At 40.6% G+C, this 23,364-nt stretch overlaps 1 protein-coding gene across 1 annotated transcript in view; it reads right to left on the bottom strand.

The window, feature by feature from the left end:
* Positions 1–886: 886 nt before the first annotated feature.
* LOC131248809 (GTPase LSG1-2) overlaps positions 887–23,364 on the bottom strand; it is a 38,216-nt gene continuing 15,738 nt past the window's right edge. Inside the window, exons 2-7 of the mRNA XM_058249279.1 lie at positions 21,909–22,010; positions 21,648–21,734; positions 6,479–6,572; positions 6,230–6,286; positions 2,648–2,727; positions 887–2,537 (exon numbers count right to left, since the gene is read on the bottom strand). Of these exons, the coding sequence (XP_058105262.1) occupies positions 1,385–2,537; positions 2,648–2,727; positions 6,230–6,286; positions 6,479–6,572; positions 21,648–21,734; positions 21,909–22,010 (1,573 nt within the window). The 3' untranslated portion in view covers positions 887–1,384. The remainder of the gene's footprint in view (positions 2,538–2,647; positions 2,728–6,229; positions 6,287–6,478; positions 6,573–21,647; positions 21,735–21,908; positions 22,011–23,364) is intronic.

Below are 23,364 nucleotides of genomic sequence, written 5' to 3'. Positions count from 1 at the left end.
ATTTTTGGAATGTCCCATAATTTAAAGGGGACCCATCAAATGCACAGCGTTCATGTTTGACATACATCATGGTGGGACCCACACAGCTCGACCTCATGGGAGTTCCCATGAGCTCGACCTTATAGAACCTTTTCCCAATATATATATATATATATATATATATATATATATATATATATATATATATATATATATATATCGTGTTATCATTTCACGGATGGGGTTAGTGGGAAGTAGATAAGGAAGCGGACTTGTCTGCACACACTCTCTCTCTCATGACAGAGACTAGGGATCTTTAAAATAAAAGTTTGGCCTACGGTTTAGAACCAATGGTTCGTATGGTGAGCCCGTCGAGTGTGGGCATGCCCCCTCAAAAAAATATTAAAAATTAAAAATTAAAGAGAAAAAAGAAAAATGCACGTCCAACTTTTTCCCTTGCTAACGTTGGTCATTGGTTTTAGTTGTCCATCTTCACTGTAGGGATGAGGCCATGCCCATCCCATGATGGAGCCTTGCAGATAATACTGTCCCAGGTTACTTACAAGTTGGGTCCCACACCTGCACTGCTGCATTAAAATTGCTGTCTCTACACTGAACACAGCAGTCTATGATCTAAACCATTCATTTCGTGGGCCCCACAGAATTTACCTCGATAGTAATAGATAAGATTGTAATCATCCAATTGGTAACCTACAAATGGGTGGTAGAAGATAATGGTAGTAACAGCACCATTAAAAAGTAAATAGCGCAACTCATCCAATCCATATGGTTTGCCACATGGCAGACAGAAATATGCCCTTGGTCATATCATGACAGCTACGGTCATCTTTCACACATTAGACAATAGCCATTAAAACCCACTTTCAAGGTCCCATGAAATGGCATCTCAGGAGTATTAGTAGATTGTCCTCTCATTAATCAATCCTCAGGAGTACAGCATCAAAGCCTTTCAAAAATAAAATAAAGTAACCACTATAGAGCTTTAATTAGCCCACACAGCCAGTACAAAGCTGCTCATTATACATGCAATTTCCCCATGAATCAGGTCAGTCCAACCATCAGGTGGGCCACATTTTACAAAACAAATTTACGGATCAATAGGTACTTTGCCAAAGGTTTTTTTTTTTTTTTTTAACATCTTTCTGACATTGTAGCCCACCCTGTGAATGGACCAGATTCATTTTTTTTTTTTGGGATGCAACATCTAATATTTGCACCTGTCAGCCACGCTGGCACTACATGTAGATACAGAGAGAGGCTTTCGACAAGGTAGGAATATGAATAAAAACCATTAGATTTCCTCCTCTTTTTTCCATATCATTAGGCAGGCATCTAAGTCAGTCAAGCAACCATTAGACTTCACCCCCACTGCATTTAGAGGCCGTCAGCTAGCCTTTATGGGTCCGGCAGTTACCTCTTTCTGAAACACTCTCGCCACAGGCATGCCATCACCCCCATCGTTGCTAACTCTCCAGGAACGGTCTTTCTTCCTTTGGGGTTTCCTGTGATGCTTATGGGATGCAGCAGCCGGCTTCATCTTCTTAGCACCAACTCCAGAAGCAGTTGAGGGCAACCCATTGGCAGTATCGAATGAATCTAGGTCATTCATCACATGACTGAGGTCAGGCCCGCTGGCGATGCCAGAAACTGCACCACCTGATGATGACAGATCCTCAACATCAGAGTCCGATTCACCAGTATTTTCCAAACTATCATGCACATCTTGCCCATCAACCTCCCCATCTCCATCCTCAGACATTCCTGGGGGCATCTCAAAGTGAGGCAGCTTCCCATCGATGTAGTCCTTCAAAATCTGGCGGGCCGCCCTGGTTTCATCCGGCAGCCCACTGGAACCAACGTGCCCACGAGATAAGCAGTATGCTCTCAACAGTTCTGCAGCCAGAGGGGGTCTAGATTGTGATTCATAGGGCTTGGGTTTGGGCAATCTTATGTTATAGACAGCTTCGAGTACATGCCTTGTGACCCGATTGGCGACAACCTGCACTGCCTCCCTGTGTTCAGTCATCCTGTCAATGGGCAACACCCCTGATGCAATCATTTCATACCTGGAGCTGGAAAAGGATGGGAACACTAAACCAGGGCAGTCACAAAGGACAAGCTCATCAGAAACTATCAGCGTCTGGAAATGCTTCGTCTTCCCTGGGGTCGAGGTAACACCGGTTCGCTTCTCCCCCACTAACGCATTGATGGTTGAACTCTTTCCGACATTGGGGTAACCGACAAATCCCACAACGACATGCTTAGATGATGGACTCCCTGTACCATGGTTTGGAGAATGAGCAGGGCCCTTACTTTTGTGGACCAGAGCCCTACTTGCCACTATAGCCTCTGCTTCAGTCTGCAACCGAGCCAAGAGTTCATCCCTGCCATAGATTTTCGTATCTGCATTGGTGACAGAAGAATCTTGTGCCCAGGGACTGCTCAACTTCTTGCCTTCCAGAGCAGCAGCAGCAGCTTTCGCAGACCAAAATAGGAAGAGAATGCCATGGAGGCGAAAGTAGTTTGCCCACCTCTGCCTGCAAATGCCACCAAGTTTTGAAATAAGAGAACACCATCACTGTTGCATGGCTGTGTGTGTCTATATATATATATATATATATAACAGAGGCAATTGGCAATTCCTAACCTGACTTCAAATGGTAAAAGATCGGCCTTGTTAAGGAGCAGCAACGTTCTTTTGTGCTCATTGATTTCGCATGCATATGCCTAATATTTCAAAAAATAAATAAATAAAAGGAGAAGAAGTCACTTCCTGGAATCAAACATAGAACTTGTAGTACTTGCATGAAGGAGTCACTTCCTGCTCATTAGATGAGCTGGTATAGATGTAGTGTGTGTGGGTGATCCAGAGTTCAATCCCAGATAGTGTTACCTTTCAAAAGAAAAACATCAAATCCAAGAAGGTAGCAATTTTGGCCGAGTTGCTGAGAATGGATAATCTGGAAGAGTGTAAACCTCCTTACAATCATCGGCATCGCACGAATTGCTCATCAGAAAACATTAACTTGAACAGCTTAAATTTGGGTTCTCTCAGAACCATCAACAGTTTGTAGAAATCAATGTACTTTTTTTCCCTTTTTTTTTTCTTGGGAAAGGTAGTTTACAGAATTCAATGTACATATGACATATAGGCTGAAATTTTTACATGGACAGAAGTTGTCAGTCACAAAAAACCCCTGAATTTGTACATCACCATCATTGTAGCCTTGTCCCAACTATTTGGGGTTTGCTTTCTCATAATTGCTTGGCAAAAGTTCAACAACCGGCAGCCTGCCTCACACTAGCCCCCCGGAGTTACCCACGCTTGGGAAGGGCTGAGAATTGCTACCAAGCGGAGTTCTAAACAACCCCTGTAATGCTGATAAACAAGTTCCCTTCTTACATACAACATTAATTCACAACTCATACAAGTATCAAATATAAAGAAATGTTTCATATTAAATACAAATAATTAAAATTCCATAGGTATATATAAATACTATCTGAAATGATGAGGACATCCGAGCACCATTCAAAGTATACCAGAGGAGGAGGAGAGTTTTCACCCCAGTTCCAGCATCTCTATGGTTGGATGACCACTATATGGGGCCCAGATCAAATATGTAGCCGCGTTGGAAGACCCCACGTGTATGTTTATGCATCTTTGAAGGCGCCACACTGGGAAGATGAAATGGGGGTTGCATATACGAGCTTATTGGACACATCTAGACTATTGGATGATGGATACATTGTGGACATGTGGACTGTTTTGGACGTTGGACATTAGTGGACAGCTTTTCTTTCTACTTTATTTTGTTTCTTTTGGGCTATTTTATGTTTAAATTTAAATAAGGGTATTTTAGACATTTTTAAGTAATAAGAGTAGTTTTGTAATAACATCCCAAAAGACTATAAAGTAATAAGAGTATTTTTGGACATTAGTGGACAGCTTTTCTTTCTACTTTATTTTGTTTCTTTTGGACTATTTCATGTTTAAATTTAAATAAGGGTATTTTAGACATTTTTTAGTAATAAGAGTATTTTTGTAAAAACACCCCAAAAGACTATAAAGGGTGGGCGTGTGAAGCCCTAGGGATTATTATTCATTGAAATAAAATTCTATTTTTTTCCTTTAGCAAAGAAAAACCTCTTGTGATTGGAGTTGGTGTGAAGCCATGGAATGATTCCTACTTTTCTCTATCTTATTCTCTTCCTTCAAGGTATTCTCTTCACTTTTCTCTTCTTCTCTCTCTACTTCTATCTATTTCTTTCTTTTCCTTTTGTTTCCACCCAAATCCCATACCCATCATCTCAAAACCATTTAAACCTAGACCGTACCCAACCATACAACCGTATGGACTCAACCCCCCTATCACAGCCAGCCCCTTTCCCCCTTACTTCCCTCTTTTGGCCCTTGATCCTTCGGCCCCAAAACCCTAAGTCCCCAATTCCTAAACCCTAAATCTCCAAAACCTAAAACCCTAACCCAAAATCTCCCAAATCTTAAAACCCCAATTCCCCGAATCCTAGCTTCATTAATCCTAAAACCCTAATTCCCAAATCCTAATTTCCCTAATCCTAAGACCCTAATTCAACTCCCTAATTCCTAGTCCCCAAATTAATCCTAACCTACCAAAACCCTCACAAAGTCAAGTGATTCCCTTTGAATTGAGATTAATCCCTATGCTAGATGGAAGGTCTACCTTCCATAGGTCCTAATTTATTTATATCTTCTAAGATCTCATTGTGGGATTGTGGTTTGGTTCGAACTCGAGCATATTTAATATTTGAATTCTTTAAATTTGTGATAGATTAGTCTTATTTCATGCTTTGATTTCTCTAATTAATCCATTATTTGATGTCATTGATTCATCTTATATTACATCATCCGTCCTGCATCATGAAACCATAAAATAATATAAATTAACGATCTTCTTAACAACTTTTATGTGTTCATGGGAGTAGAATCCTCCAAGCTTGTCCTTACTCATTTTCATAATAGCACACCATGATTGATAATAGCACATTTTTCTTTATACAAGCCAATGTTTTAAATAATGAATAGTGTGTAGCGTAGCGTTCGACCCTCTAAAGCGTAAGGTGTAAGCTACAGAGCGTGTAGCATAAGCTATGCTACTTCTAGATTTTTAATGAAGGTTGCACTTGGTTGCACCAATTTCACAATATTCACCAAATTAAACTGATTAATAATGACATTCAACAAAATTTCATGATGTTTTGTACAACCAAATGCAACCTAAAGTAGCAGGAAAGGATAGTCAGTATAAAGGTAAAGAACGAGCAACAAAACTGATTTAATACTATTACTTATTTTTACTAAAAGCATTGAAAAGATTAACTAATTTTTATTGAAAAAAATATATAACTAATTTATTTTTACTAAAAGCATTGAAAAGATTAACAAATTTTTATTGAAAAAAATATATAATTTATTTATTTTTACTAAAAGCATTGAAAAGATTAACTAATTTTTCTTGAAACAAAAAATGCAACAAATCATTGAAAACATTAATTGATTTTAATGTTGTAGTAGAAAATAACTTGTAATGTGAGCTACGTAGTGTGTAGCGCAGTCTATGTAGCGTGTTGCGTTTGTAAATTATCATGCAATGTAGGCTACATGTGACTTAAAGATATTGTCAGGAGCTACGTAGTGTCAAGGCTAAGCTGTGCTATGTAGTGTAAGCTACACGCTACATAGCATGGCTATTTAAAACACTGATACAATGTGTCCATGAAGCATGATATCAGTTTCCATTGATCACTGTCTTATCCAAGGTGTTCCAAAACGGTAACGGTGGCCGCAACGGCCACCACCATTACCGTTATGATACGGGCCGTTAAGGCCGTTTTTATTTTTTGAAAAAACTGTTACTGGACCGTTACGGGACCGTAACGGGGCCGTTATGGCCCGTTTTTCTGTAACAGCCATTATGGCTGTTTCGACCCCGTAATGCGTAACGGTTATGACCGTTACCGTTACGTAACCGATTCTGAATACCTTGGGTCTTATCCTAAATGACTGCGTGTACTAGCGCATGAAAAAAACAAAAGTGACTGGGGTACTACAATTCACTAAGAAAGACGATTAATGGACAGCATATCCTTAATTTATTGGCTCAAATGGATCATAATATGCAAAATAATAAAAATTTATTGGTTCAAATGGATCATAATTTGCAAAATAATAAAATGAAAAGTACGATACCTCAAGATCAGGGCACCGGTAAAACAATGGATCTCGGCCATCAACAACCATTACCAGCTAGCAAAAAAGATAAAATGCAGTCAGTATCTTAAGTGGCCCAGTAAGGTAAGAGAAAAATATATTATTCAAGGATGCAGGATGCAGTGGAGATGACATTCTAAGGTTATATGCTAAGAGGAATTGTAACAATGCCTGTACATGACAATATAACAAGATCGCTTAGATTTGATAAGTATTTCCAATTGTTACCAGGTCACTTCGTTCAAGCACCCGCCAAAGCTGCCTCCAGATATCCAGATTCTTTTCAAAAGGAGTTAGGACAAGCTTCTCATTCTCCTCAAGTCTGAAATGAACAGCTTTAGAAACATAAGAAACACACACCAAAGATGACATATCTACCACCATATAACACATAGTGCTCAAGAAATTTGGCATCAAGTACTGTGTGAAACAGCTTTCAATTTTTGGTTAATTACTCCTACATGGATCATGCAAATTATATTAATCAATACAAAAGATAAACATGAAGACAGCAGAAAGGAATTCCCAATACAAAAGAACCAATCTTTTTTTCTTATTCTTTTTTTCGAACATCAAACCGATCTTGTCATACCCTTCTTTGCTAAAGAATCAATGATCCAATTACCAGTTTATTATGTCAACCAAAAGGTGATACATAAACTGTTCATTAGTCATTACATTAAAGATGATGATGATAAACTGTCCACTGCATCCTCCAAGGATATCTTAAAGTAAGATTATAAAATGGCCCAACAACTTACAAATTCCCAAGAAGTGACGCAGATTTGAAGCAGAAACTAAGAAGAAGACAAAGGAGTAAATCCAAGAGTCCATATGGGAATCTCCAGGTTCTGATGTGGGCCCAAGTCGTACCAAAAGGGGCCTTATATACAGCTGAACAATTGCAGCAATAGAAAACTTCAAAACAGCCATGGAAAAAGGGTCTTATGGCAGTGCAGCTTTGGAGGCCATAATAAAGGATCAAGTCAGCATGATGTCCTGCTTTCTTACTTGAAAATCTTGTGTAAGTATGGGTTGGTACTGCAACTCCAGATTGTGAGGATTATTGCAGCTATCACATGGGGATTTGTTAGGGAGTGCTTAATTAGGTTTTTGCTATTATGTAGGACTCTTTTAAAAGAGTGTCAAAGGCTAAGATTTTATCAATGCAAGTTCAGAGATTATATAGCTTCAGGGTTAGTGCTAGATGAAACAAATGGGCTTTTTAAAGCCATAAATGTCAGATAATGAAAACTTTGAAGGGGACAAAAAAAAGAGGCAAGTCTCATTTGGGGACGTTGGGGCTGTTTGGAGTTATCTTTGAACACTATTTTCTTGCTTTGGTATACATGCTTCAGAAGAAACCTTGCAAATAGCAAAATTGACTCTTATGGGCCATCTCCTTCTAAAAAAATGGCCACATGCCGGGCTGACCTTGATTGTGTTTTCCTTCAGATCTGGACCTGAAACTATTGTAGAGAAATGAAGAAACTAAGACTGCGGGAGGGATTCCCAAGAGTCCACCAGTTGAAAATAGTGATCAATCACCCCGCCCCCTATTATCTACTACCCATGGCCAAAGGAACACAACAAATGCTATAACCCAAGATAAACTCCAAAAGCTTATTATTAAAAGACAACATAACAGGTTGCTACAAGCAAGTGGGCCTCTATAGTCTTTCGACAACTAAAGAAACGCTAATTTAATGGGAAATGACAAAATGCCCTCAAATCCCATCGTGATCATATAGGCTTCCTATAATCTAGCTAGCACTCAATCAAACGCCAGATTTGCATGATCTTGGCCTCCTGTGCAAGCTAACTCAATCATCATTATCATCATAATCTAAGCCTTATCTCAATTAATTAGGCTCAGCTGTATGAATCCCGATCTGGTGTTCCACTCTGATTCAAGGGCCATAATTGCAGTTAAACCACAAGTCATCAAGTCTTTTCTTACTACCTCCACCCACATCCTTTTGGGCCTTCCCCTTGCCCTTTTAGAGCCTTCAACTTCTACCAACTCACTTCTAACCTAGGCATTCCATAATAGTTACTTAACGCCATAATGGCCATTACGTAACAGTAATGGTGGTAACCATTATGCATTACAAGGTCGTAAGGGCCGTAATAGCCATTACGGAAAAAATGACATGTAACCAATGTTTTAAATATCGACGATACCGGCCGATATATCTTGTATCCCACTTGTGCGATACGAAACGCACAAGTAGTGCCGATATATCCCACATGTTCGATCTGATGAGCATTTTCAATTTCCGGTCCTTTTTTTTTTTTGTTAAAATTATGTTAAATCAGTGTCAAATGGTTACAAATCCATTGGTTCTTCATGTTGTGCATGAAAAATCATGGAGTTGGAGCTTTGATTTCGATATCCATTGGTTCTTCATATTCTCCATGTTTTTTTTTTTTTTTTTTTTGAAAATTTCCTTCAATTAGCTGTCAATTGAGACGAATTTCGAAGTATTTAGGAGTATTTGTGAAATGATCATCACATATACTCTAATTTCAAATTTTAAGTGTAAGTGGTCCGATTTGGAGAAATTTGGGGAAAATTCGAAATTTACCAATTTCTCCCAAATTGCTTAATGTTGCACTCCAAACATGAAATCAAGCATGTATATCTACTGATTTGTTAAGTCCTTGTCAATTTTCAAAAATTAAAAGCTATTTTTAATTAAAAATCAATTTTATTTTTTTTTGAAATTCTCCTTCAACCAGATGTCAATTGAGACTAATTTTAATATAGTTGCATCAGTTCAGTTAGACAACGCATAGCTTGGGACCCTATACACAAAGGAAACCTATTATGTGCACTTCTTTTATGAGATGTTATGATTATTATTATTTTTTTAAAGTGTGTATTAAGGTCTTTTTTAACAATCCTGAAATTTCATTGAAAAATTCAACCATTTTCCTAATGTTTCACTGTGTTTCCCAAAAAGTGTGATAAATTACCCGATACAAATGATATATCTCGTGCGATAACCGATACATGTTTGTATCCCAAGGATGCGATACGTAACGTGATACTGATATTTCGGATATTGCCCGTAACGGCACCACAACAGTCCATTATGAAGCCAAAATAGGTTCTTTAAAAAAAAAATAATAATAATAAATAAATAAATAAATAAGAAGAAGAAGAAGAAGAAGAAAGAAAGAAAGAAAGAAAAAGCCAGCCATGGTAACGGTAACAGCAGCGGCTGTTACAGCCACCGTCACCATTATGGAATAGCTTGCTCCTAACCGGCACAGTTCTAGATCACCATTGCACATGACCAAACCATTTAAGTCTACTTCCTCTCATCTTATTACCTTTTTTTAACATTGATGATAATTTTATAGATGAAGGCTGCAACCTAAAGAAATATACGGAAATAGTAAGTCAAGGGAAACAATTACAACTCAAGCCAATTATCTGGAAAATGAAAAACAACCTATGATGCAATCACCCATTTTGTTACAAGTGCTTTTGCCCTTTTGAAAACCTCCCCAACTTGCCCCTTCTAATTTTTAAAACATCGATCATTCCTTTCTAGCCATAAGAACCAAATACCTGCGAGTAAGCATGTGCACTAGACTTTTTTCTTAATCTTTCCTTTACATACTACATGCCACGTAAGGTATAGAAGATCTATAGATTTCAGCATCATCCATGATATTCCGAACAAGATGGAAAAACAATCCCACAACCTCTTAGCAAAAGAGCAATGAATGAAAAGATGATCTGTAGATTCCTCATCCTGATAACACATGAAACATACGTTTAGGAGAATCATCTTCTCTTATGGAGATTATCGACTGTTTGCACCTTCTTGTTACCCACTTACCCATTGGTGTTACTCCTAAGTTCCTCGAAAGCATTCTTTTCCAATTTTATCCTACCTCATCTTACCACTCATCCATCTCAATATCCTCATTTTAGCTACACTCAACCTATGATAATTGTTGTTTCTTAACTACCCTACATTCTGTGTCCCATAATTGGTCTTATATCTATCCTATAAAATTTCCCTTTCAATTTGAGTGGTAGACGACGATCATAAGAAACTCCAATGACACATCTCCCTTTCCTCCATCCAACTTGAATTCTATGGGCAACATCCTTCTCAATCTCTTCGCTCTGATGAATTATCGACCCAAGATATCAAAAATGGTCATTTGGGAACTCCTTGGTCAGCAATCATAACTAATTCCTTGTTTCCATTCCTATTGATATAAAATTACATTCAATGTACTCTGTTTTAGCCACACTGACTTTAAATCCTATAAATTCTAAAGCACCGCTTCATAAATCTAGGTGTGTTTCTGGCTTTTTGTTGAGTGTCAACTATTGTATATTTTCCCCTAATTATATCTTGGTTTTAGGAACATGATAATGTTTAATGGTATATTTTACACATGTTTGTGTTGCAAGGTGAATCTGAGAGCTTGGATTGAAAAGAATGCTAAAAGCATGGATTTAATGCTCAAGAATCACCAAGGCAAAGGATGGATCTTAGGAGACCAAGAACGAAGAGTTCACATACCAAAGATCCAAGGAAACCAAGTACAAAAGATGAAGAAAGGACTTGAAAGAATGCAGAACACGTAGCAAAAAACAGACAAGTTCAGTCCGATTGAAATCGCACAAAACAGTTCAGCGACCAAAGATGAAATTCAAAAGCTAATTTGGTCCGACCGAAGTGGGGATTTGGTGCGACCGAAAGTGCACAAAAAGCTCCAGCAAAGAACGATGAATTTGGAGTTAATTCGGTTCAACCGAGGATTAATTCAGTCCGACCGACAACTTAAGTTCGATCCAACCGAACCCAAGCTCAGTCGAACCAAAATCGAGCCTGAAACAGAATCCTTTCTCGATCCGGATTCGACTTCGGTCCAACCGAAGGTAGCTTCGGTCTGATCGATGCATAACGCGACTGCGTAAATGAAGACGGTTTCGCGATCGGATTGTGGAAATTTCAAGCTAGTGCGTAAGATGGAGCTTCACAACTATAAATTGGAGTCCCTAGGACGTTCCTAGGTATCTTCTAGGGTTCAAGGAGTGGAGCTAAAGGGTGGAGAGTCGCCGTCAAGAGTTTTTCTTCTTCTTCCTTAGTTTGTTTTCATGTTTCGTTTAAGATATTTTGGTTTAATCATGTCTATGGTTAACGAAACCTCTTAGGTAGGGCTAAGAGGTGAAAAATGTAGCGTGATTAGGATGTTTATCTTGCTTTGATTCTTGTTTATATTGAACTTTATTGATTTCAAGTCAATTTTAAGGAATATTTCCAGTTTTCTATGGTTTGTTATGACTCAAATTACAATAGACACTGCGATAGCTTTGAATATGTTTTTTTTCCTATTTGAGATTGTGAGATTGATAAATCCTGTTGTTCACCATCGTCTCCTGGGCATGGTAGGGTGATGGAATCCCTTCCAAATATTCACAATTCTCCTCCATTGAGACTAGATCAATGAAAAGTTTAGAGATTTGATTATCTCTTCTTCCAACTAGATAAGATCAGACTCTGATTCCAGTTGTGTTTCCTGAATCAAGTGAGGCAGCATCCTGATAGCTACAAGTGGATCCTTGGCACCCTACTTCCCACCTTTAAATTCACAAGTTTCAATTACATTATTCACAATTACTCTCTCTATTATTTCAAATTTAGATTTAGATCTTCTTCTAGTTCTAGTTCTAGTTATTTTCAGAAACACACAAGTTTAGTCCCTGTGGATTCGACCTCAATCTCACTGAGATTATTACTACATCGCGACCCTACACTTGGGGTTGTGAACACTTTCTACCCCCCTCATCTTGTCAATCAAAACTATTTCATCTACAAACAACATACACCATGGGTCTCTTCCTGCACATGCCTCGCTAACTCATCCGTAAGCAATGAAAGGTAACTTAATAGACTTTCAAACAGGAAATAACCAAAATGTCCTGTAAAGTTTAATCCCATCATATTCATATAGGCTTATTGTAAAGTGTAAACGGTCAATCCTCAAGAGGCCCTTACTCAACTTCTAAATCAAAAGAAACTTCGAGAGGATCCAGTTCAAAAATTCATGCAAAACCAAGTGCCCTTCAACCAGAACACAATGCAAGCATCCCAAGATCTCAAAACAATAATGAGAATGTTTGCATCATCGATTCAAAGGATTGGGTCACACTTAGCGACTGGGGAGAAAGGAACTTTTTCAGCCCAACCTCTCCCCAATCCAAAGCCACAATGTGAAATCAATGACCCCAGCTCTTCCAATCAACATATGGAAAAAGCTAAGTCTATCACTACTCTTATAAGTGGAAAGACAATTGACAAAACCATTCCGGCGGACTCGAAAGAAGTTAAGAATGATGGACTTAGCGACATCCCATATGAGGTGGAACCGGAATCTCAAAACAAGCCGATTGCGCCATTCCCCCAACGGTTGATTGCACCAAAACCTCTAACTCCCAGGATATTATTCTAGAGGTGTTTAAGCAAGTGAAGGTCAATATCCCTTTACTAGATGTCGTTAAACAAATCCCTTCATATGCCGAATTTCTGAAAGATCTATGTACAACCAAAAGGCGGCGAAACATTCAAAAGAAAATCTTTTTGACAGAAAAAGTGAGTGTCATCCTTAAACAGGATGTGCCACAAAAATAAAAAGATCCCGGTAGCCCAACATCACATGTGTAATTGGGAACCACCGGATTGAGCATGCACTTCTTGACTTGGGGGCAAGTGTTAACTTGATCCCCTACTCGGTTTACGAACAACTGGGTCATGGTGAATTCAAACCCACCCGGACCACATTACAACTTGCCGATCACTTAGTTCGTGTACCGAGAGGGATAATTGAGGATGTGTTGGTCCAGGTTGACAAATTCTACTATCCAGTAGATTTTATCGTCCTGGATACTCAACCCATCATAGATATGAGCACTCAAATTCCCGTCATTCTTGGTCGTCCATTCCTTACTACATCAAATGCAATTATTAATTGCAGGAATGGTATTATGAATTTATCTTTCGGAAATATGACATTGGAGTTCAATATCTTTTTCAATATAAGCAAACGGGCAGAGAATTATGACGACGCCCATGGCATTAATATGATCTACTCTTTCGTGGAAGATAACAGCACTTTTGACTCTATACTCTCAACACTCTAAAGACATGCTTGGCCCGCTCCCCTGATTTAGATGATGATACAGTTAGGGAGTTGAATGTCAGGCTTGATGCTACGCCGGTACTTGAAGTTAACCGGTGGAGGCCACAATTTGAAAAGTTGCCCCAAACCGATATAGTGCCTCTTCCGTCTAGCCTTAAAGCACCAAAGCTTGACCTAAAACCTTTGCCCGCTAATCTTAAATATGTCTACTTAGGTCAAGATGAGACATACTCGGTGGTGATTTCTTCCCACCTTGAGAAGGAACAAGAGAGTATGTTTATTTCTACTCTCAATGAGCATAAAGGAGCCCTTGGATGGTTGATTGTGGACCTCAAAGGAATTGATCCTTTAATTTGTACTCACCGCATTCATCTTGAGGATAATGCGAAGACCTCTCGACAACCACAACGTCGGTTAAATCCAAATATGAAGGAAATGGTTAAAGGAGAGGTACTTAAGTTGTTGGATGTGGGTATTATATACCCTATATCCGACAGTCAATGGGTGAGTCCAACTCAGGTGGTTCCTAAGAAGTCTGGAATCATCATCATAGCCAATGCCGATAATTAACTTGTGTCAACTAGAGTTACTACTGATTGGAAAATGTGTATTGACTACAAGAAGTTAAATACCGTCACAAGGAAAGACCACTTCCTTTTACCCTTCATTGATCAAATTTTGGAAAGGCTAGTTGGTCACTCTTACTACTGTTTCCTTGATGGGTATTTGGGCTACAATCAGATAGAGATAGCCCTTGAAGATCAAGAAAAGACAACATTCACATGCCCCTATGGCACCTTTGCATACCGAAGGATGCCATTCGGACTCTGTAATGCCCCTGCCACTTTTCAGCGATGCATGCTGAGTATATTTTCTAATATGGTAGGGCAATATTTAGAGGTCTTCATGGACAACTTCTCTATCTTTGGTCCATCCTTTAGTGAGTGCTTGGAAATTCTCAAAAATGTGCTGAAGCAATGTGAAGAGAAGAATTTGGTGTGACCTCGTAGTAGTAGAGCCCCTTGTCGGTGACAAAAGTCTTCTGCTTGTCGTGGGGATGCATGGCGATCTGGTTATAGCCCGAATAATCATCCATGAAGCTTAGGAGCTCATGCTCAGCTGCACTGTCGACCAACTGGTCGATTTGTGGGAGGGAAAAACTATCCTTAGGATAGGCTTTGTTCAGGTCAGTGTAATCAACACAGATCCACCACTTCCCATTGGATGTTTTCACCAAGACGACGTTGGCGATCCAGTCAGGATAGCAGATCTCTTCGATAAAACCTGCTTCGAGAAGCTTGTTGACTTCCTCACTGATGATGGCGTAGCGTTCTGGTTTGAATGCCCGTCGCTTCTGCCTCACTGGCCAGTGGTTGGGGTCAACGTTCAGTTTGTGGACCATCACTTTTGGGCTTATGTCAGGCATGTCCCGATGAGACTAGGTGAATATGTCGGTGTGTCGTCAAAGGAGGTCCATGATCTCATCCCGCAGAGCTGGAGCGGGTGATGAGCCGACCTGAACTGTTTAGGTCAGGTCAGAACCACTGAGGGGGACAGCTATGAGGTCTTCTATTGGAGACCCTCTCTCGACCGATTCTTCCAGGGGATCGAGGGAGGTGATGGCCATTGCTCGATGTTGCGTCCTCAAAGCCGTGGAATTGCACTGGCGAGCTTTCTGTTGATCTCCTCTAACTAGCCCGACCCCATGCTCGGTCAAAAATTTCATTGTAAGATGGTATGTCGATACCACCACTCGCAAGGTGTTGAGAGAGCACCGCCCGAGGATGCATTGTAGACAGAAGGGCAATCGACCACAAGAAAGTCGATCATCGTCGTCGTCTAATTCGGTCCTTCTCCCGCAGTAACTAGGAGCAGTACGGATCCCTCGGACGTAACATTGTCCCATGTGAACCCGATAGGAGTTCCAACGGGTCGGAGTCGAGACCTTTCGACCCCCATCTTGTCGAAGGCGTTGACGAAGAAGATGTTGGCCAAACTGTCGGTGTCCACTAGAATCCGAAACACTTCGCGGTTAGCTATGGTCATGGCCACCACTAGTGCATCGTCATGGGGGTGGTGAACACCTCGGGCGTCCTCCTCGATGAAGGTCAATTCGCAGGGATTACTCTCTGTTCCTTTAGAGGTCGGGATGTGAGGTGGATCTAATGTTCCTAGTTGCCACGGCTGATGCTCCGAGTGTGAGCTTTGCGTGCTCGGTTCGAATCTCCTCCTGCAGGCCCACCGAAGATGGTTTGGATCTCTCCTGTAGCCTCGTTGTTATTACCGTTGCTGGGCTGCTTGTTCTTTTGCTCCGACCATTCTTCCCTACTACTGACACTCTCGCAGAGGTCCATTATGGATGAGGGCTTTAATTTCTTCCTTAAGGTCGAAGCAATCCTGGTGGAGTGGTCGTGGTCATGATGAAAGTGGCAGTACTTCTGTTCGTCTCGCTTGTCGACATCAGTCTTCATCCGCTTCGGCCATTTGAGGAGTCGTTTGTCTTAAACTTCCATGAAAGCCTACTCAGGCGTCGCGTTAAGGGGAGTGTAAGAGCTGAATCTGCTCTCGAGTCGTTTGCTCGGACGTTGGCCTCTGGTCGAATCATTGTCTCTTCTTCGCTTGATGCTAGAAGCCGATGCTTGTTCTTCCTTGGGTCATTTCTCCTTGGTCGAGCTTCCCTTGTTTCAAGTAGCTTTTTGCGAACTAAAAGCTCCTCGGCGTTGGAGTATTTTTGGACTCAGTTGAGGAGTTCGGCCAATGTCGTGGGGGGATTCTTGCCAAGCAAGAAGAGAAATCTCCCCTCCCTCAAGCCGGCCATCATAACGACCAAGGCGATCTGATCCAAATAGCCCTCCACTTGCATCGCTTACAGGTTTAAGCGTTTGATGTAATCTTTCAACAGCTCGTCTTCTTTCTGGATGACAGTGAGGAGGTGAGTTGTTGGTTTCAGTCTTTCTTTTCCTCCGATGAAGTTGGTGATGAAGGCCTTACTAAGCTATGTGAACGAGCTGATGGACTGTAGTTTCAATTGCCAAAACCATTTCTGAGTTGCACCCGTCAAGGAAGAACGCTTGACACATTACCAGAGTCGACGCACCATGAAGCTCCATCCACGCCTTAAAAGATTCCAGATGCTCAGCCGGGTCAGTGGCCCCGAAATAAGGAGTGATCCATAGCATCCGGAATATGGGCAGGAGCTGAGCGTGCATGATGTCGGCGATGAATGGCAGCTCGGTTTCCTCCAACATGGCTTCTATCGAAGTCGGAGCATGCGCGCGGTAGGCCTGTCGTATGTCACCTCACAGTTCATTGAGCTAGGCTTCCCAGGAATCCTCATTCTCGACCATTGTCTTGGCCACGGTTTCGGGAGCTTTGCCACGCCTCTTCTTCTCCAACTCATGACGCAAGTCGAAGGCAGCCAGCGTAGCAGTGCTCGAAGCGTGGGAAGGTGCTCGTCTTGGAGCTTCGCCAACCTATCTGCTCTTTCGAGAGTCGGTGGGTGCCCGAGATGGTGCAGAAACTTTCGTGGTTGCCCGAGCAACAACTTCCTCAGCCCCCTGGTCGAGGGGAGGGATTTGTCGCTCTAGCATTCGCCTTATCCGATTGATGTTGTTGGTTAGGGCTTGAACTTGGTGCTCTAGAGAGACAAGCCGACCTCCCCGGTTCCTGTACTGCTGCATCGGGCCTTCGGGCGCAGAATCAGCTTGAGGTTGGGAAGATGGTCTCGATGATCCACAGACTGTTCTAGCGGCGCAGGACTGGGTACAGCAATGGTGGTTTGGGTTTTCTTTCTCCCTTTTGTTATATTGAATCAGTGTAGGTGATGAGAACAACCTTGATGTCCTTCCCACAAACAACGCCAAACTGTTGATGCAGAAATCTAGTTAACCCTCCTTGGACCTTCGAATACCTACACACGGAGAAAAGAAAAGAGACCCTGGCTGCAGCAGGGGATCCTCAGGTGACAAAGTCAGGTAGGATATCTGGGTCTAATAAAGAGTAGGGTTTTTAGGCTTAGGATTGTGCGTACCTTTCACCATTAGAGGTGTTCCTATTTACAGTTGAGAGAAGGCGGTGGCGTGAAGGGAGATCTCCCTATTTAGTACGGACGTATTGTAGATTCAAATCCCAAGTCGTAAGGGGATTTGTATCCGAGGATGCTGCGGATATCCCCCGAGATCCTCGATTGAGATCTTGGGGAGATCCGTGTTACAGTAGTCTTCCGAGATCCTCTGCTAGGATCTCGGGTAAGGTCGGTCGAAGTCAGGTCGGAACCAGCAGAGGCGCGCAGCAGAGGGCCGAGGTGGGGAGTTTGAGGTGGCTTGGTCGCTTCAGAGAGCGGCTTGCCGACCTAAATTCTCCAGTGAACCGTGGTCGTGGCTTTCCCTCGATATCAAGCAGATGGTCGACCTGCTGACCTGCCCTTGTTCGAGTACTGAGACCAAAGTCCTTTCCTTAGCAAAATGTAGACGGAATCTGGGATGACCATCCTCTTCTTCCTATCACGCGGGACATGAGCTATTCCTAAAAAATGATCCAAGCGGCAGCTCAGAAATGTATGGGACCATTGAAGAGCTCAACGTCTGATGGAGGCAGAGGTATCTCATCTTCTGGCGGACGAGCTCGAGGAGTATACCGCTTCCTCAGTAGTGTGTTACTGCTTTCTGGCTGTTGAGGAGTTCCTTAGTCATAACTGGTGTTGGCTGACCTCATGAGGCACAGATATCCGACCTGACTTCACCTTATTAGTCAATCCATTTTTACCCATAACAGTGATATTATAAAGAAAGGTTATATGGAGCAACCTCCCAAATTCATTTCTCAAGACGAGTCTGACAGTGTAAACTGCAAAAGGTAATTTACACGTTAAAACAATTTCCATGTGGATGGTTTGACAAGTTCAGCAAGGCTTGTTCGAAGTCATGTTTATCATTCCATTTTTGTATGGAAGGGTATCCCAAGTCTCAATTCTCATTATGCTTATAGTATATGTGGATGATATTGTTGTTACTGGAAGGGACAATTAAGGAGATTGAAGAACTAAATAACTATCTTCAATACCATTTTCTCACAAAAGATATGGGTGATCGTCAATACTTCCTTGGTATAAAAGTAGCAATATCCAAAGGAGTCAATCTATCTCAACAAAAATATGTTCTGGATTTCCTCGTGAAGACAGGTCTTCTTGGGACCAAGCCAGTTGACACTCCAATGGACGGTAAGCACAATTCACAAGCTTGTAAGTCATCAAGGCAATGGAGGATCTACAGAAGATTGGTTGGAAAACTTATTTACTTAAACTATTATTCGACCAAGCATATACTATGCAGTGAGCATGGTGAGTTCTCCAAGAGTACCTCACATGGAAGCAATTATTTGAATTTTGTGTTATCTCAAGGGAGCACCAGGTCAAGAAATTTTGTATAAACGGAATGGGCATCTTGGGTCACATGATATTTAGATGTAAACTAGGTAGGTTCCTTAGTAGATAGACAATCCACTACTGGATATTGTACATTTGTGGGAGAAAATCTGGTCAATTAAAAGAACAATAAGCAGTGCGATGGCCCGATCGAGTGTCAAAGCAAAGTACAAAGCAATGGTTCATACCTCCTATGAGTTAATTTGCAATTTTGGATCAAGGAATTGTTGCAAGAATTGGGATTTACAATGTACCTACCTATGTATTTATTTTGTGACAATCAGGCTACACTTCACACATAGCAAACAATCCAGTCTATCACGAAAGAAGTAAACACATAGAAGTTGATTGTCACTTCATGTGTGACGAAGTTTCCAGTGGCAAAATCTCTACTCCATGTGTTCGATCTTAAGACCAACTTGTTGATGTGTTCATTAAGGCTCTCCATTCCACTCGGGCTACGCATATATCTTCCAAGCATGACATATATAATGCCTATGCTCCATCTTGGGGGGGAATGTTAATGAATGTGATATGGCCCTTATATAGACCCACTTGGATGGGTTATTTTAGTCTAGAACATATATGAAAGTTTGGCTTTTTTTTATTAATAGCATTTCTGTAATTATGAAACTTTCATAATATAAAAGGAGGGGGGTTGTGAACCCTAACGTCAGCCCATTCTCCTCTCCCTACATTCTTTCTTCTTCTTTCTTCTTCTCCGTTCCATCTCTCTTTCCACTACTTTACACCATCAGATAATAGTGAGGGTACCCTTATATTTTCTTGTATTCTTGCATACTGATCAAAAGAAACGAGTGTATTCTAGTGATCCATGTAAACCTTTTAGATAGGATTGAGAAGAAAACCAAGATCTAAAAATTTTCTTAGGTAGACTCAGGAAGGCTATAAACACCATAACTTTGCATCCGTTCCATGGAAAACATTTCCTGAGCTTCATGGTTATTTTCCCATACTTCCATCACACGGCTGATGCAATCAGATATAGACCATGCAATACAGAAGAAGTTTAGGAAAACACGTTTCTAAGCCATGATAGAACAATGGATAAACAGGGATTCATATAATCAGCATTTCTTAATCACATCCTGATGACATTCCTTTTTCTAGAAAATACTCACAATTAGTAATGTCATTATTAACCCAATGAGGTTTGGGCGAATGGTCTTCACCGTAGGTTTGCTCCCTATAGGTGAGGATTTGATTCCCTTCCTTGGCTTTACCCGATACACGTGGTTGTGGGTGATTGCGTGTATCCGCAGGGATTAGTCTCACTTTAAAAATGAGGTGGGGACACCGTGTCTTCAAAAAAAAAAAATTTATTGCCTACTTCCACAGCGATCAATCGTCAACACCTAGTTGATCCTTGCCTACCATGATAAATATCAGTCAATCAGTTACTATATCAGCAATTTTTTTTAGAAATAATAAATTTGTTCAAAAGAAGTACAACATCTTTTTTGCTTTTTTTCTGGATAAGTACTTCTAAAAACCAATGCAATGCATCTTTTCTATGTATCAGCAGCATGGCACTTTCTCAATCACAATTCACAATGTAACAATCGATTAATATCTATCCTGGAGCCAGCTGATGTTGGCTTTGTCATACAACAAAAGCAAAGACTGGTCACAACACCAAGCATCCTCCAAATCTAATCATAGACCCACATCCAACCCCGGCTCTAATCCCTAAAGAGGAACTCTCTTCAACTCTTCCATTCTTTAAATTGATCTATGCCCCACAACCTCAATAACTTGGCAGGTATAAAAGGATCTACCTTCCATCATGCATGAATCTGACATTTCTTATTATGCATTTCCACAAATCCCATCCCCATCATCACCAAACCACCTTAGCCATTTTCTTTATAACGTGAATCCACGGTTTCAGCGACTTTATTCCAGTCCAATCACAATCTCCTTCCTCCACCAAGCGATTTTTGCTTCTTTTCCATACTTCGCCACAGGAAGCCCCTGTGGAGACTTCCTGGTCTTTTCTAAACACCCATCAAGGAGTAGAATTTTAATCAAGATTCTTGATTTTTAACCTGGTTATTCAACATCAATGCAAGTTATTAAACTTTATTAAGAAAAGGAATAGTAGGAAGATAAAATCATTTAAATAACTTGGCCTTTATTATTTTCCTGATTTTGAGAAATGTTACAGTGGTCTAAGAGCAATAGGTCCGTTATAGTGATCCTAGTTCCACTGAGACAGTTGGATCCTGCAGTTGACCAATATGGATTGCCCATTAGGTCCATCACGCGTTTTACAGGCTAGTATAAAAAAATCATAGCGACCGGATGATTCTAACCAGCTGATCAATAGCTTATAAAATGGACGGACAAAATCATTTACTAAAACCAGTCCAGCCAACAAATTGAGCCATCTATTGCTTGGGGCCATCATGCATCTCTTATGGTTCCAACAAATCACTTTTATTAGGAAATCCTACCAATCACATCCATGGCCTGAAAAACAGATGTCCATAATAATTAGACCAACTTACAGTTGGATTGGCTGATGTGCTCCAAGTGATATTTTCATGGTAGCCCATGCAATGTATGCTGACATAATGGACAGTCCAAATCCACCAAATGGACTGGCCAAGTGTCCACAAGCAACAAGGAGCACCATGACTTATAGGGCTCTGACAGCACCAAATAATTTATACTTGAATTTTAGCCAAAGTCATATCATTTCACTAGATTAAGAAAAAAGATAGCAGCAAGTAATATTTCAGAAGCTGAAACTGTATAATTCCTGAGATAAAGCCTGACCTTGCAAGACTTCTACGCCAGAATAAGAAAGCCTGTCTTTCATTGGCATCAAGCTCTTCCACAGTCATCTTGGCATTCCAAGGTGGTCTACAAGCATGACATCATCAAAATGTGAACTATAAGCAGGCATACAAAATGACAGAGCCAAAATCCTAGAAGCATGCGTTCATCTAGAGTTTTATCAGATTGGGAAAGGGACAGCATCTGGTGGTGCATAAGTATATGATAGCCAAATTTCCTCATCAAAGAAAAACTACATGCCTGCGAGGAACTTGAAGGCTGCCTGCATGCAAGGCCTCCTCCCTTTTCTGTTGATCTCTCGTTTCCTCAGGTGACAGGTCACTTGTAGCAGAGCTTGTGTCACTGCCACAAAAAGCATGTTGATAATTGGACTAAGAATTAGAGGGAAATGCAAAAGCAACCCAAGAAACAGATAAAGTTCTCCAGAAACTAGCTACTACGAAAAACCAAAACCATTCAACAAGAATGTAAAATGCAATTTGTGAGGTAGATGACCCTAATGAGAAGAGGGAAAGCCTAATGATGGGATTGCAGCTAGGATTGGTGCAGAACAGATGCTACATGGCATGAGTTTTTTTTTTTAATTCCTAATCACATGAATATACAGTTTAATTGATAAAATGAAATATAAAAGCACGCCGAGGATGGCAAAAGCAGCACATTAAGACTGTTTTTTTTTAGTAACAGCAATTTATTATAAGGGGTCTTTTGGCACCATGGATTTTTTTTATTTATTTATTTGTGGGGTTGGTAGTACATAGGGGTTTCAAATCCCCTCTTGAAACACAAGGTGAGAGCTTGGATTACATCTTAAATCCTTCCAAGAGTTGCATGTGTAACATGTGTGTCACTAGGCTATGAATCTATTGGGCACATGGCCTACTGATGATATTATCAATTGCATCACTATAATTACTTTAATACAATGATCTGCGCCGTCTAAACATTGTCCATGTAAATTAACGGTTAAAAATCATTGGTTAGTGACTCGGATATGATCTTGTGCTTGTGGCCCATCAGAGACTTAGAATTTCATCATTTTCGGGCAAAGTATATATTTCAACGGGCATATTGTAAGCATTGTGTCAAACATTGCATACATATACTAATTAAAGATAATTAAAGTTGATTTAATGATTAAATTCAAACCCCTGTAAATATATTATGCTTAGCTACTTTTGGATTACAGTGGATTTTGAATCCAGTGTGCCAAACACAATAGGAGGATTTCAAATCCAGGGGGTTCCAAATCCACAATCCCAAACAGGCCCTAAGAGAAAAAACAGAGACTATCCAATTAAGGTAGTTGAAACCTCACCAGAACATCAGCAAAGGAGTTCTTACATTCCCCCCCCCCCCCCCAATTGAGGGGATTTCCTATCCCCTGGTATGTTTGGCACAATAAAGTAAATGGTGGTTTCAAATCCCCTCTTAAAACACAAGGTGAGAGCTTGGATTACATCTTAAATTCTTCCAAGAGTTGCATTTGTAACATGTGTGTCACTAGGCTATGAATCTATTGGGCAAATGGCCTACTAATGACATTATCAATTGCATCACTATAATTACCTTAATACGATGATCTACGCCGTCTAAACATTGTCCATGTAAATCAACGGTCTACGCCGTCTAAACATTGTCCATGTAAATCAACAGTTAAAACCCATTGATTAGTGACTCGAATGTGATCTTGTGC

This window comes from Magnolia sinica, chromosome 6 (genome assembly GCF_029962835.1).
Source record: "Magnolia sinica isolate HGM2019 chromosome 6, MsV1, whole genome shotgun sequence".
NCBI lineage: Eukaryota > Viridiplantae > Streptophyta > Magnoliopsida > Magnoliales > Magnoliaceae > Magnolia > Magnolia sinica.
Note: the sequence above shows the minus strand (reverse complement) of the source record. Positions and strands in the feature narration are given on the sequence as shown.